The sequence below is a fragment of the Coptis chinensis genome, chromosome 4 (assembly GCF_015680905.1).
Source record: "Coptis chinensis isolate HL-2020 chromosome 4, ASM1568090v1, whole genome shotgun sequence".
NCBI lineage: Eukaryota > Viridiplantae > Streptophyta > Magnoliopsida > Ranunculales > Ranunculaceae > Coptis > Coptis chinensis.
In genome coordinates this window covers 25,386,181-25,401,264 of record NC_141459.1, presented here as the reverse complement: position 1 = coordinate 25,401,264, position 15,084 = coordinate 25,386,181, and the positions used below count along the sequence as shown (strand labels likewise).

Sequence of the window (15,084 nt, the reverse complement as noted above, 5' to 3'; positions counted from 1 at the left end):
TCTTCAAGATTCTGCTCTCGCTAATTTCATAATTCAATAGAATGGAAATAAAGCTTTTGAAGCTACAACTCATATACCAAACTCACTCCTCCAAAACTCTTCTCCTCAAAATCTTCATCTTCGCTACACTCATGGCATTAATCCCATGCTTTGATCTCATCTACGTACTCAACGGTTGCAACATTATAAACTCACCAATAACATTCCAAACAATCAATCTTCACATGAACGTTACAGAACTCAACTCCTCATTCCACACTCTACTCTCCACAAACTACCTCAACCCAAACTTGAAGAAAACACTTATCATAGGTAGCGAATCAGCGAGAGCCGTAATGGTAATGAGAAAGCTAGGCTTCCGGGACACGGTTGGTGTAAACTCAAAGCCGTGTTCATCGTTAGTGAAACGAGGGGACATATATGCATTACCGTTAAAGGAAGATTCATTTGATTTTGTATTTTCAACTGCTATGATTGATGGAGTTAAAGTACCAGCTAGAATGGTATTGGAAATGGAAAGAGTTTTGAAGGAGGGACGTGTTGGGGTTGTATTGAGACGTGTGGCGGGGAATGTTGTACCGGCTAGAGATGTTATGAAAGCTGCTGCACCGGTTTCTTCGTATTTGAAGTTTTCAGATGTTGTTGATGTACGTACTGTTAATTGTACTGTTATGGTGATTTTCAAGAAGAGGTTTCTTGGTGGATTGGAGCAGGTTTTGAAGAAGGAGAAAGTTTCTGCTGCTCCTTTGCTACTGGCTGCTGAGTGAGACTATAAAATTTCTGAGATGTTACTATTAAAGACGAGTTATTCGAGGAGAATGTGGGTGTTAGTTTCCTGATTGATTGTGCTGAAATAAGAGTTTGCAGAGACTTTGATCCCTGGCAATATGGGTGGCTGACTGAGCTGGCTGGAGAATCTTTAGTATCAGACTTAGAAAATAGTGTGCGACGTACTTCTTATAATTTTATTTGTTGAATAAAACTACAATGCAGGAGTGAATATGATTGATATGTGACTTACGAATTATCTTAATAAAAAAAAAAAAAACTACAAAATGGGAATTTGTATATGCGTTGAATACCTCAGGATGCTTTTATACATCCAGTGTTGCGTATGCCTATTTAAATTTGAACCCGCTGCTTTCATTCCCCAGAAACTCAAACCTCTGTAGTTGATATATATAGTAATTTCGGTTACAACCATTTGCTGAACAATTAGGTGGATAGTGGATACCATCTACATTATAACCATTCGGTGGACGGTTGGAGTTGAGTCTTCACTTGCAATTGAAAATGTTGAATGTGGAATCCAAATATCTTGAAACAAAGAACACATAAAAGGAATTATTGACTGACTGTGAGTAGAATAACTGAATAACAAACCTTCCGCAACTATTAACATCATTGTTTTTTTTCTTGTCCAAAAAGAGTTCACAAAACTTCCAAATCCGGAATTCTTTGAGCAGGAAAAATGGGGTTACTCAGTTAAGAAATTATACAAACTGAAATTTTAATACACATCAAAATGCATTTAATGGCCTTGTTACACTCTCACCAGCAAATGCAATACGAGAAGCCAACGATACACTCTACCGCGCCACTTAAAAATATATGGAAATCCACGGAAAGATACCATTCTTTTTAAAAATTGATACTATTGTTACAATTCTAATCAGTTTCTAAGCTTGGGAGCCTTGAGCAAATGAACACTCCTCACAAACCCCTTGCCGACCTCACCAACATCTCTTAGGATATCAATAGGGTCTCGATTTTCATCAGTTTCTTCTCGAACACGTTTCTGCAAGATTATTAAACGAAATAAGTGGATAGTAGGTGGTCATATTGGTGTTTCCACTCAGCTGAACTCTGTTGAAACCAAAATTTATACAAGGTTGCAGGCCCATGTTTACTTACATTTGAATCTGGTTTCTCCCATGTCAGGCCGATAGCATCACCTCCAAGCTTAATCATGCCACAACTTAAATGTGTTCTGAAATTCTCCCTACAATTTAAAAAGAAAAAGATGACTTGATCAGAAATCCAGGCTAATGGATATTGCATAGCATTGGAAGAGCTGTCACCACTCACCAAGCCCATATGTGAAAACAGGTAAACACACAACTTACCTTGAGATCCTCCATGAAGCACCTCACTGGGTCAAAGTTTACCATCAGTGTCTTCTTCATTTCCTCCAAACTCTCCTTCATATTTCCATGCAACATGAATGGATGAAACTCACTACTAGGATCCCCTTGTGCGACATGTCTCCCTGTTCAAAATTGTGCATCGTAAGGCCATTAGCACCAAATGGCATGGTACGAAGAAGATGGAATTAAATAGGAAAAAGGGAAAAAACCTTGGTTCATATCTGAAGGGAAGAGAAGGCGTTGAGGGAAAGGCAGTTTATCCCTATGGATAAGAATTACAGCATCATAGTTGTTCAAAGGAGTCCGGAACAAGCACTAAAAGCCAAAATGTGTCGCAGGCAAACAAGAAAATGAATCAGATACAAGGTGTAAACATATCATGGCGTATGAGTATTAATGGCTCAGACCCACTCACCTCCCATTTTCGAGAATCACTCTGAATTTGCAGGATCAAGTTTGTCAGAAAGTCCGCGCTACTTCGTGCATAGGCCACCAACCTTTTAAGCTCCTTTTTCGTACAAAATATGCAAAATCAGTTCATCAATGAACAAAGTAATCCCTAAACGGACATTACCCTATTTTAGAATGACCGAAAATGTTGTCAATTATGCATATTCATGATAGAAAATATTTACCACCAACCTGAAAGTTCACAACCGACCTTTGTGAACCATCCACTTGGATACATTAAAGTTGATGAAAGATCAGGGTTCATGAGGACAATATGGTTAAACCTCTTTTTACGTTATTTATACAATATAACACATCATCAAGTGAGACATAAACCTAAAGAAGATTAATCTTAAAAAGCAACAAAACATTTATAAAAGTCATTATGGGCACAACATACATATGAAGTTGGTGAGGATCTTGTCCAAGCTTCAGATGCATTGTCATAGGTAGTCGCCAAAAACATTGCTGGTTCCATATTTTGTACAATTTCATCATAGTTCTTTCTGCTCAGCATGAAGTTCTCCTATTCGGAAGATTGGGAATATTATAACATCATGAAACAAATAGACGTCTACAGTTCCATTTGCTCATAAAATTCAAAGTTGTGGCACTTACATTAATCTCCTTTTCATCTTTCGAGGTCAAATCATTGTTTATGTCAATAATTAAAGGAGTAAACATCCAATCATAGTTCGACAGAAACCGCAAGAACCTGGCAAAAGAGTCGTCAACATTCATGCAACAAGCAGTATTAGTAAGACACCAACTTTCCAACGATAGAATATTAAAATGTGGTCAGTGATACAGGTCAGTCCATTTGTGATAAAAACAAAGATGTTGTCAAATTACAAGGAAGAGGCATTCATCCTATATTTAATGATGTCACAAAGAAATCAATTCACCGGAAGATGAATGTGCAAGTGCAACTCTCGAAGAAATAAAGAATATATGTGACCAACCACAAATAGTTCTGATCTTGTTCCAGTAACAGAATAGGTCAATATTCATAAGCAAAGGATGATCTTAGGATCACAGAGTCCAATGTAAGAAATTTGGATAACAATCATCTAATCAGATGATCTTATTCCACCCACCCATCGAATTCTCCTAAGACAAAAGTAACAGAAAATTATAGTCCAGGAAATCTTAGACGGTTATAATTTCTAATTAGTAAGACTTCCTACACGCCCAATGCTGATCAAGCACCTAGACTTAATACAGTTATTCATTTACCAGTGTAATAATTGGATAGTAACATAAGCATGATAATACTGAACCTATATGGAATCCCTTAGTTTTGAACCCACCCCCCACACTGAGAAGAGAACATAAAACACATCAATATCAAACATACACACCCATCCCAAAACCAACTATTTGTACTCTTTAAAAACCCTTCAAACATACACACTTTTCTTTTTAATCATCGAAGATGTCAATGTGGTTGTTAGCCCAGGTTGACCCTTGGTGTCTTTGGGATCATCTGGCTTTCCCTACAAAATCACAAAGACAAAATCCCAACCCCACCCTAAGCGTTTGTAGCTGGCTGCCATTGGCTTTTACTTCTAAGGTCAGATCAGGGTATGTTTCAGGCTTGAGCTCAGCTTCAGGTTTTAAACCTCAAAGACAAGTAGGAAATAAGAGTTGCACAGACATTGAATTTACAAGCTACACAATAGTTATACAATGAAAATAAAAATCGTGACATGAATTAATTAACAAAACTATGAAAACTAAACTAGCAATGTGAATTATGTTGTCCAAGCTATTCTCCATTCAATTAGAATTTCACATGAATTGTGTTGACTACACAGTAGTTGATACAATGTAATTTGAACTTGCCACATGAATTTGGTTGCCTACACTATACTTGTACAACGAAAACAAAACTTGGCATATGAAATATATTGCCTATACCAGTCTATCTAATTAAAAAACTAAACTTGACACGTGCCCATATAAATTAAAATATGTACACTATGTTCTGTGCTTGTCTATTCGCTCGGGCTTCAAAGGACATACATTCATAACCAGCCCTAATGATTCCACTATGGCACATGCTGGGTAAAGCTAAAAAGTTTGGGCTGACCCAGGTCAGTTCAGGACTTCAGCTAAACTTCCATCCCTGCCATGCAGAAAAACTCACTCGACATTAATTTTATCATCCTTGTTCCTTATTGGTACATTTAGTTGACACACAAAAAAAAAGGAGAAAAGTATGAGTGTCATCTTGTATAAAGTGAGTGTTTATATCCAAGATATCACAAGTCAACAGAAAGAATATGGCTCAAAGATAACAAAGCTACAGTTATATTGTAATAATGAGCACTGTTCTAAAAATCGGTCTAGGCGGCCGCCTAGGCGGTCTCTAGGCGCTAGGATGTGCCCAACCGTCGCCTAGGCCCAAGTCGTTTAAAAAATTGGTGGACCAACTAGGCGGACCGATTAGGAGGGCTAGGCGGTTTAGTCATTTTTTTATTTTTATTTTTTTGAATGATTAAATGTCGAAAATTAAAGGCCCGTGTAGGCTTAAGATTTGAATGAGTTTAAAAGATTAAAGTCTAATGTAAATTATATGATAACAAAGAGTATGTTTTTATATTAAGTCGATATTCTTCAACTATTATGCATTTTTGTAATAAGTATTTTTGTTTGTGTTTATTTTTTGAGTTATGGTAAATGATTTTCTTCATTTCTCGTGAGTATAGGTGTGTATTACTATATATATTAGGAAAAAAAACCGCCTAGCACCTAGCCTGTCTAGGCACTGCCTAGAAGGCCTAGGCATTCTCCCACCGCCCGACTACCGCCTAGCGTTTTTTAGAACACTGATAATGAGTGATGAGCTACACCTTAAAAATCCAGTGATCCGTGAGCAGGGGACAGAGAACGGTAAAGGTTTCAGAAAGAGATGAGCAACCAATAACTCAATTGCTTCTTCTGCTAGGTATGAGGAGAACAGATGTGAAGAGATCCACCGTTTTGCAAGCCTTCAGAAAAGAGAACTTAAAGGGGTAAGACGGAAAGAATTAGACAAGTATCATTCTAGAATGGGAAGACCCTCACCGGACAACAGGGGCGTATATAGGGTAACAACCCTGCAAACCATTAATCATGCTAGAATGCTGACCGCGGATGAATAGCTCCTTGTCTACGCAAGAGATCCGCTTCATTTGAACATTGTCAACTACAAAGAAAATTTTCATGAGTAAAAGCAAGTATATGCAAAAAATAGTGATACGAAAAAAGTAACAATAATAAAAAGCCTCACATTGCTTTTTCACCATGTTCAGCCCTCTCTCATGCAAGATTTCAAGACGAAATGCATAGCCAGACATAAGAACATCAACATCATCCTCACTAGCAATACATGTCATACCCCAAGTCTTCTGTAGACTGCAAAAACAATATCAGAAAATTTCCAGAAAAATAACATATTGTTATTGGAATAAAACTTTCTCTAGAATAATAAACATCCAAAAGACCCACCTCTCCCCAATTTGTAAAAGGAAAGCAGATTTAGTCTTCTGAATGGCAACATCATCCATTGGCCAGTTTCCTGAACCCTCCAACTAAACCCAAGCAAGAAAACAGTCATCAGACAAAATAGATGGACCGTGACATGCACAAAAAGAGATTGGTTGCCAGCTGTCTTACCTGAATCATGACTTTCAGTGGTTGAACACAAGTTGGACTGAACTTAGGTGATTTTCGGCTAACATCCTTTTCATAGGCCATGGGATGAGGTTCAGGAGGAAAAACAGATGTGAACCTAAATGCTGCGTGCATATATAAAATAGTGACTTGTCAAAATATTAATAATGGTAAACAACTAATTCCCACTAAAGTAGTCTTACTTTAATAATGGTAAGTCCAACCCAGACTACACGAGCACACACTAAGAAAATGCAAGCGGTTTAGGATTACTATAATATGTCAAGGGCAGTACATATTTTTGGACCCAGTTATGACTAAGTAGTTAAATTTATTATACCATCTTTATGATAATATGAAAATAAATAAATATATTGACAAACTATTTGATTAAATATCTGTAGTCATCTATGAGTAAGTATTTGAAGGGGCGCAGTAGAATATCACAGATAGTATCCTCACAAGATTCAGAGTTTGCAATATCTACATGTACACGATGGCATATTTAAACCATTTAGTATAATATACCAAAAGAATGTTAAGGCCAACTGGTATCTCTTTCTATCTCTACCAAGACGTAGTTCCTAATGTAAACCTTTCAGGGTCCCGGGACATGTGATGCACCACACAATAAAATGCTTCTCACTTTAATTTGTAAGACTTTTATGGCGTCAAAGATAGCTCATTTTACATCTACGAGTTTTACGGCAACAGAAAACTATATTTAAATAAATTGTCTGTTGGGAAGCGTTCAAACCATTGGCTTTCCCTCTACTTAATCTTGCCTCAATTAATATGATTTCGACAAGGGAGGGGGATGCAAGGGTGGAAATGTGGAGCCGCTGAGCAAAGTACGAATGAAGTGTACAGAAATCAGTGTATATTGTTTAATTGGCCAATAATTACAAAGCGTTGAGGGGGGAAGAACTTGAATCCAAAGGCTTTTCCACTAAAATTAAAATTTGCCTCAAGCAATATGAGGGGTTTGAATGGTTGAACTGTTGAACAATATCCAGTTGAGTCTATGCAAGTAGCATTTATTTTGTAAACAGTTACATTAAATTCAGGAAAAAGAACCTGAATCCAAAGGCTGTACGCTAGATACCCTCAAAGGAATGTCTTCTAGGTTGCGCAAACGCTTTGACAGAACTTTGAATGCCCCAAGCAAATTTGCACAGAATGAGATTGGATCTGCAAAGCTTCACAAAACTCATTTGCAACCGCACGCGAAAATGAAAAGTGTTCACAAAAGGATAATAATAGAAATTACCTCCCACGCCATGGAGAAGAGAGAAATCAAGTTGATCTGCAACATGTACCATATTATCCTTCGATATAGAAAGATGACGTATAAGAACATACTCTGTAATTCTTTTAATAATGAGATGTCTTTCCCATTGCCCACATTCCCATACTGTTCAAGAAAACATGAGACAGAAGCACATTAGATAATGGACAAACTCACATAACGAGAGCAAAATATGAATAGCCAATATAAGATTGCAAGTCATACCTGTGCTTTCTGCAATCCTCCCATCTTTGAATCTGCGAAGCTCTGCCTTTTCACCCCAAAACCTTCTGAATTTCGCAGTCTAGTTGAGCGCATGTGTTAACATCAATATGTATCAAGGAGAACAACAATAACAAAAAAACACAATAATAATAAAAGCAATTATAAAAAAACCAACAGCAATATGTAATAATGATGTGGCGGTGAGCCGGTGATGACGGTGGTAATACCTCCACTTTGTTATCAGCATCTGGACCAATATCAACCACTCTAAAACTGTTTTCAGATGAACTGACTAATATTCCAGCAAGCAAGGGATCATTACCGAACTTAGAGAAACCCTATAATCAGAGGCATTTCTAAAAGGAGTCAAGGCGATTTTAAAATGACTGTTACAGCATAATGCTGATTCTCTAGACATTGTATTGAAGTTAGGATCTCACCTCTTCAATTTTCCATTCAGAAGAACTGTTTCTCCAAGTGTCGCGGATGAATTTCGCTCTATCAGTCAGTCCTTGTTCCAAAAGTGAATGTACCTTTTCCTCGTATGTTCTCCAGCATTCATTGTCCAAGCAATATCCAGATGCATACACCATATTACCTCCTCTCATATTCAAGCTAAAGAGAGCAAACATGCATGAAATAAGTAACTGGAGAGAAGAACACTGGCCTATGAAACCTCCAAATCCAGGCACAGCACCCAATGTTTTGAGTTGTGACTTAACAGTTGTAACAATCTTATCTAAAAAAAATGACAGTAAGTATGGCTCCTACTCTAACTTCATGACCTGTAAACAATTGTCAGATTACACACAATAAAAGTGACATAGGGCGAAGAGCTGCATTCATATTCATCCTCAACTAGTAAAAGTAAAGAAAATGGGTATTGCTGAAAGCTCAAATTTTATGGAATGACAATGTTGCATAAAATACATCTATATAGTTCGTTGCCAAACACTTAAAGATGGTTACATTATGAAAGAGCATTGGCAATATTATTAAGGTATGAGGTTCACAAAACTTGTGCCAACAGTACTGTAAACTCAACACTTATTCACACAAGCGAAGTTTATGAAGAAGAAGTGAATAATCCTCATAATTGATAATTTGATATAATTAACGGAACCACAGCTCAAGTAAGAGCATACTGTAGTTGGTCAAAGAGAACCGGGATACAGTTTTTTCCTTGAATAACATGATGTATTTAACATATATAGACTTTACTCTACTTACCTTATGATATTGTCATATTTAGCAGGAAACTCAACCTTCGTCATGAAAACCTCCTCAAAACCACCATCTCTACATTTGTCGAGGCATTTAAGAGTTAGAGAAGCCTCGTCTTGGAGCTGGAATGTTGGAAATCATCAGGTGGGGAAAACTTGTTTTCATATCCAACAAAAATGGAAAAGGAGAAATGGGGAAATAGGGAAATAGGAAATGTGGTCATTGAAATGCAACAGTGCATAAATAATAGTGTAAGCCACATGTTCGTTCTCAGAATATTACCTCAAGATAACCACTCCTTGTAAGCCGAAATGTCAAGTTAAAATGAGAAGACGAATCCACAATAACTACTGGAAACAGCTGTTGATATTACAACACCTCTATATTAGAATGATTTTAGCTCATATAATTAGAAATAATTAAATAAATTGTTTACAAAATTAATAAATACAACAAATTTTAGAACCTCTAATCTAGTGTAAGTACAGTAAGAACAAGAGCAGCAGGATAACGACCTTTTTGAGATAAAATCCTTTTTTTATCAGCAACCGTCTTTGACAAAATTACTTCTTTCTCATGAAAAGCACCTTCAGGCTGCAGCAAAAGGCCTCTGACCCACAGTTTTGAAGATGCTGTGAAGAATTTATCAGATTCATTAGTTAGCGGCTTGAATATCAATATTCAATAGCTTAGTCGAGAAAGAAGAATGAAAACAATTAGCATCTATATTATAGGAATGCATAGATGAAATTATAGTAGCAAAAGAAACGTGAAGACATAAATACTTACTAAAGCCATAAAATCATATATACTTTTATTATAGGTTGAAAATATCACATCGCCAAGCAAAGTGGAGAAGCAAGTTTCAAGCTTCAAGCTGACAAGATTAGAAATCTAAATAAGTGCAGTTCAAAACCGCTTCGACACAAAAATGAAAACACAATATTTATTTGCAATTTAGCAAAGAATATTTATTTCAACTATAAAACTCAATTAGTTTCAATGCTTTACATCACAAGTGTTACAATAGTTTACAAAAAGTGAGTCAGAGCAAGATGCTACTTGAGCATCGAAAAGTGCGCTAGCGCCCAATTACATCCTCCTTACAATGGAAGAGTATACCAATTACGAATTCATTCTAGGTAAGTCGCCCTTTTGTTGTTGGCTAACAAGTACATTTCTCAAAATTGTTCCTTCAAAGTCCTTCCCCCACCCAAATATTGTATCTTCCCAAACGGAAAAAGTTTCTACAGTGGCAGGTGTGCAAGCTACTACACCTTTGACAAGGTTGCTCCATCCAATAACAATACTCTCCACAAAAAAGTTCCATAAGGATCACTGGGTTCCTTCATAAACCACTTACTAGCCCCTCCACATACTTATCTGCCACCACTATACACCAAAAATGGTCCTCATCAAACTATAATATTTCTGAAACTTACTTAAAGCCAAACTACAATTTCACGATGGCTAATGGATTATTGAGAACTTGCATCCTCAAATGATTTCATCCAACATCAATGTTATGACTACTGTCACCAAAGTACTCCTTTTTTATTAAAAAAAAGTTGTTTAAAACCCGAGATTATGATGAGGTGTATTATATTTGTTTGTAACCCGAGATTCAGTTTATAATCCATTCTAAACATTTTTAAAAGCGTATATTACGTGATATTCAAAATATCAAGTTTAAAATTTCCATATTTCTATTTGAAAAAAAGAAAGGATTATATTATTTTCTAAAACCTCTATATTCATTTTTCCTACCTTCTAGTGATGTTGCGAACCCTAAATATATTTCTATTGATACTTGTCAAGTTCTCTTATGGTGTTGAAGCTAGAATTTCGTAAATATCTATTGTCGAATGTCGGTTTTGATCCCGTTTTTCGTTCCGTTTTATTTCCCCAACATTTTTTTACGCCTTTCTTTCCATTTTTGCCGAGGTGTTCTGATTTAAATCCGAATAAGTTTTTTTTAAACAAAGTTTACCATTTTCAACCCACACCATACTTGGTGTCAATGGGCCATTTATGAGTATAAAAAATAATAATAAGATGATCAACCACAACAAAAGACGTGCAGACACAGAAAGAGGATAGAACTGGCAAGAGAATAACATAGATATCTCCAATTGATGTAAAACATGAAGGCATTTTATTAATTGAGGGTAAAAAATAACACAAAAAAGTATTATTGAGAATTCTCTAAACACCTCATCCGCCTTTAAATTAAAGAAAATAAAAACACCCAGGTCATCACTCCCGAACATGTGCTTAGACGAACTTGCATGCACAATTGGCTCTCACAAACTCATGGGAACAAGTAAGATTGTCTATCTAATTAAGAAATGCTGATCAATTCAAAAGATGTGGGAAAAAATGCTGATCAGTTAAAAAAAGGTTTTTCATATACTCAACCTTCTTTTTGTTTTTATTGGAACGCCTTTGTAGACCGCCTCTGAAGCATATCTAACACTACACTGCTTAGGATGAATGCATTTAGATTCACACTCCTGTAAGTACCATACATAAATACCAAACATCCTGAGCTAGGATGCAATGAATCAAAGAGCGGTCAACCAATTGTACACATGCTTTGCACAAAGATGAAAAACTCCTAATATCTGTGTTGGGTTACCAAGCTATCAAGTACAGACATAGAATCCAAGAAAGACACAGCTTTAGAAGTTTGGAATCTTTCTAGGACCCCAAGGAAATGCACAAGGATTCGAAGTTAAATGCATGAATAAACAAAACAAATGTAGAACAAACAGATTCAACAGATCCATGATCGCCTATTTTTGCTCGAAGTGGTCAAGATTGAGGTATCTAAGGATTTGATTTTAGTTCTCAAACTATTCCCTAATATTTTAAGTCTCTCGTAGAATTTCAAGTACCAAAGAGAAAACCACAACAGCCCACAGCAGGTACTTGTTGAACAGCGAAAGGAAAAAAATTCTTAAAACTATGCCTGCTTCTGTGTGCTCAGAAACTTACAGCGTAATCTCCCACAACTACATTGAAAGTAAGCGCCTTTCGACTCTACTTGTCTACCACAACTACATTGAAAGTAACTAGGCATCCGTAAAATGCACAACTTGCTTCACTCAATCCACACATTATGCACCCTATATATGACAAAATGACACTCCCACGACACTGAAATGCCTCGCCAGATCTCCATAACCACGTTCAGTGTATATATACATGATGCAAGTATGCAACTTTGAGATGGAACTCATACCTTGAGTTTTTGGTTCACTAATTAGTCAAGACCAAGTAAGATCCAATACTGAGAGATTCCACCTAGCATCTAGGTGCAACCCTCTATTCCCAACAGATAGCTTGCTTTCTTTCTAAGAGGCCAAAAGAATCGCAAATTTGTTACTGTCGTTCTTATTTCCTTAAGCACGTTGTAGTTGTGCCTAAGTTTGATTGTTCCGTCACAACAACACACGTGTAACATCAAGTTTACAACAATGTTCTCAATATTCATCTTTTTCAGAAAACTCCAGTATCAACTGAAACCAGTCTAAAGGTAAAAAAAATAACAATAAATAAATAAATAATTGACGGCGGACCTTGGGACAATAGTGAGGTTGCCCCATTGGGGTCTGTAGCTCATGGGTTTGACTCATGGAAACAGCTCATTAACTTGCTGGAACAAGGCTGCCAACATTTGACCTTACACACAACCAGATTTGGAGGGAGCCTCATGGGACAGGGGTAGCCCTTTTCTTTAAGAATGTTAAATAATAACAAGTTTCGGGTAACAAATCAGCCAAAAAAACTAGAAACTCGGAGTAAATAAATAAATACAAAGTAAGTAGGAGGGGGGGAGGGACTAGTGATTGCGGAGACGTTGGGTATGATGAAAAACATACCAATGAAGTCCAATATAGCACGAAATATCTGCAAGGTGTTCATGGACCTATTAATAATGTGTTTCCCTTCCAACTTCGTCTCAAGGAACGACATGATGACAGAAAGTAGGAACCCATTTATGCAATCATAAGCATAAATAGAACTTCTTTGCCGGGCCCACACCTACAACATAAAAAATGCTGATTTAAATTCGATCACCCTAAAAGAGCAAATAGTAGTAAGCAATTCAACTACCAAACAGTCCAAGTACTATGCAACGTACTTTTCGTCAAAATTAAAGCTTCACCCAATTCCTTCCACTTAATTTAACACTTTCCTAATATACTCTGAATTCTCCACTAGGAACATATCTTCCAAAATGCTAGTATTATACTTTTGGTGTAGGTGGGCATGTATCCCCTTCTAACCAAATTCCACAAAAATAAAAAATCAGTTGGAAAACGGAACCAGATAACAAATACTTTCAAATAAAATAGTTCATACTGACCTTGCTTTAGCGTGTGAAGGTTATTTCGAGTCAATTTCAGCTTTCCAATGTCAAACAACGACGTAGCTACTGGAATTAACCTAATAGAAAACCCAGGTAGTTCAACCAGCTCCTTGACTACTACCCAAAGACATAATTAGTTCAACACTACACTCTTTATAAAATTCCAGATAAAAACAACATTGTGTAAAACAACACACCTGGATATACAACTAAAATAGGTTTCCGCCCCTCATTTTGAAACGTCTCCCATTCGATCTTTTTAACCCCGGAACATTTACTTAAATACTTCTTAATAACACATAAATACAGACATCTCTTTCCATGGTATCTATGATTCAAATAGTCTTTTCATGAAAACACTCCTGCCCACCATAAACAATATGAAATACTATTAATTACAAACTTCAATATTCAAATGTCACACTACACAGTAAAACTCAAATGTTTATAATGATAATACCTTGGGCAAACAAATGAAAACATCGATACTGGTACACGGCTTAGCAATCGTCTGTGTTAAATAACTTCCACCAATTTCAATAAATTTCGGCTTCTTGAAAGTGAATTCAACTTTATCAGCACCAATATCTCTAATAAAACCTGGAGCTAAACTAGCATCAACCTACAAATTTAAACAAAAAAGATTAAAACTTTAAGACTTTGAACTGAAAATAAACAAAAAATATTACCTTGAGATTTTGTGGAATGTTTTGTATGGAGTTTTTGATGGTGGAAACAGTGTTTTCTATGAAAGTGGTAATGGAAGGTGAGTTGTAATCAAGTTGAACTTCTTTTAAGAGCTCTATTAGTTTTAATTCCAAGGCAGTTGGGATGATGACGTCACCATTCTCCATTGTTGTGAAGAATTGAGGGGACAGAATTTTTTTTTTGGAGAGGAGAGACTCAGAGAAAGAGGGTTTAAGGATGGAGATGGGTTTTAGGGAAAATGAAGAAAGAAACTTATTGGGCCGGTCTGGGCCTGTATGATTCACTACTTATGGACTTCTATGTTAGTCTGTGAGGCCTAAACTCAAGTGTAACCACAAGCCCACACGAAAGTGGGTTTTGACAATGTTCGAAATTATTCTGGGCGGCCGAGAGATAGAGGATTCGCACACGGTAGTAATCTAAGACCATTAATACTGTATAGTTGAGAATGCTCCCAGTGACCCACCTCAGCTCTCTTTTTTTCTCTGAGACCAACACATCAGATTTTATAAAAAAAAGGAATTGTACGCCTTTTTTTGCCGATTTCAATTGTTCGTAACCCAAAATACATAAAAACCTATTTTCATACTCTCTTTTTAATTTTACAAAATACTTTCCACTCTTCAAAAAAAAATTCATCTCTTCAAACCCTTTCTCTTATTCTTTTCTTTTTCCAAACCAAATCTCTAAACAAATCACAATCTCAAGATCATTAGACGCCTCTCGACCCAATACCATTCATGAATAATACACCTGATTCTGATTATGAGCCTTATTCTTATTTTGTTTACACCCCGTATCAAATACTTCAACTTTCTAACCCATCTCAACAATGGGGTTGTTTCAATTATTGAAGATGCTGCATTTGTTCATGGGGAACCATCTCAAGATGATAATAAAGGTCTTCCACGGGTTGATTCCAAAGCTATAATCTTTCATGAGAAAGTGACTAAGACAATTATCAAGGAACAGAGACCAATAGAGATGGTTCTCTTCGCACATGTATGTTT

General features: G+C 36.5%; 1 protein-coding gene and 1 pseudogene across 2 annotated transcripts; one reads left to right on the top strand and one right to left on the bottom strand.

Annotated features, from left to right (window-relative positions):
- The first annotated feature begins 335 nt into the window (after window positions 1-335).
- On the top strand, window positions 336-767 carry LOC147502902 (uncharacterized). Its single transcript, XM_086604646.1, has one exon. It carries the CDS (start codon window positions 336-338, stop codon window positions 765-767), a length of 432 nt encoding a protein of 143 aa, XP_086460772.1.
- Window positions 768-1,493: 726 nt separating this feature from the next.
- Window positions 1,494-14,295, bottom strand: LOC147502901 (uncharacterized; annotated as a pseudogene). Its single transcript, XR_015221842.1, has 26 exons — window positions 14,056-14,295; window positions 13,827-13,988; window positions 13,564-13,728; window positions 13,338-13,480; window positions 13,139-13,248; window positions 12,876-13,055; window positions 9,559-9,623; window positions 9,274-9,369; window positions 8,998-9,113; window positions 8,208-8,382; window positions 7,995-8,105; window positions 7,768-7,846; window positions 7,525-7,668; window positions 7,332-7,445; window positions 6,258-6,379; window positions 6,090-6,172; window positions 5,872-5,996; window positions 5,667-5,787; window positions 5,453-5,590; window positions 3,216-3,312; window positions 2,998-3,123; window positions 2,563-2,655; window positions 2,357-2,462; window positions 2,127-2,269; window positions 1,915-2,002; window positions 1,494-1,798 (listed from the first exon to the last, which is right to left on the bottom strand). The product of XR_015221842.1 is annotated as an uncharacterized LOC147502901 (transcript).
- Between the last annotated feature and the right edge of the window lie 789 nt (window positions 14,296-15,084).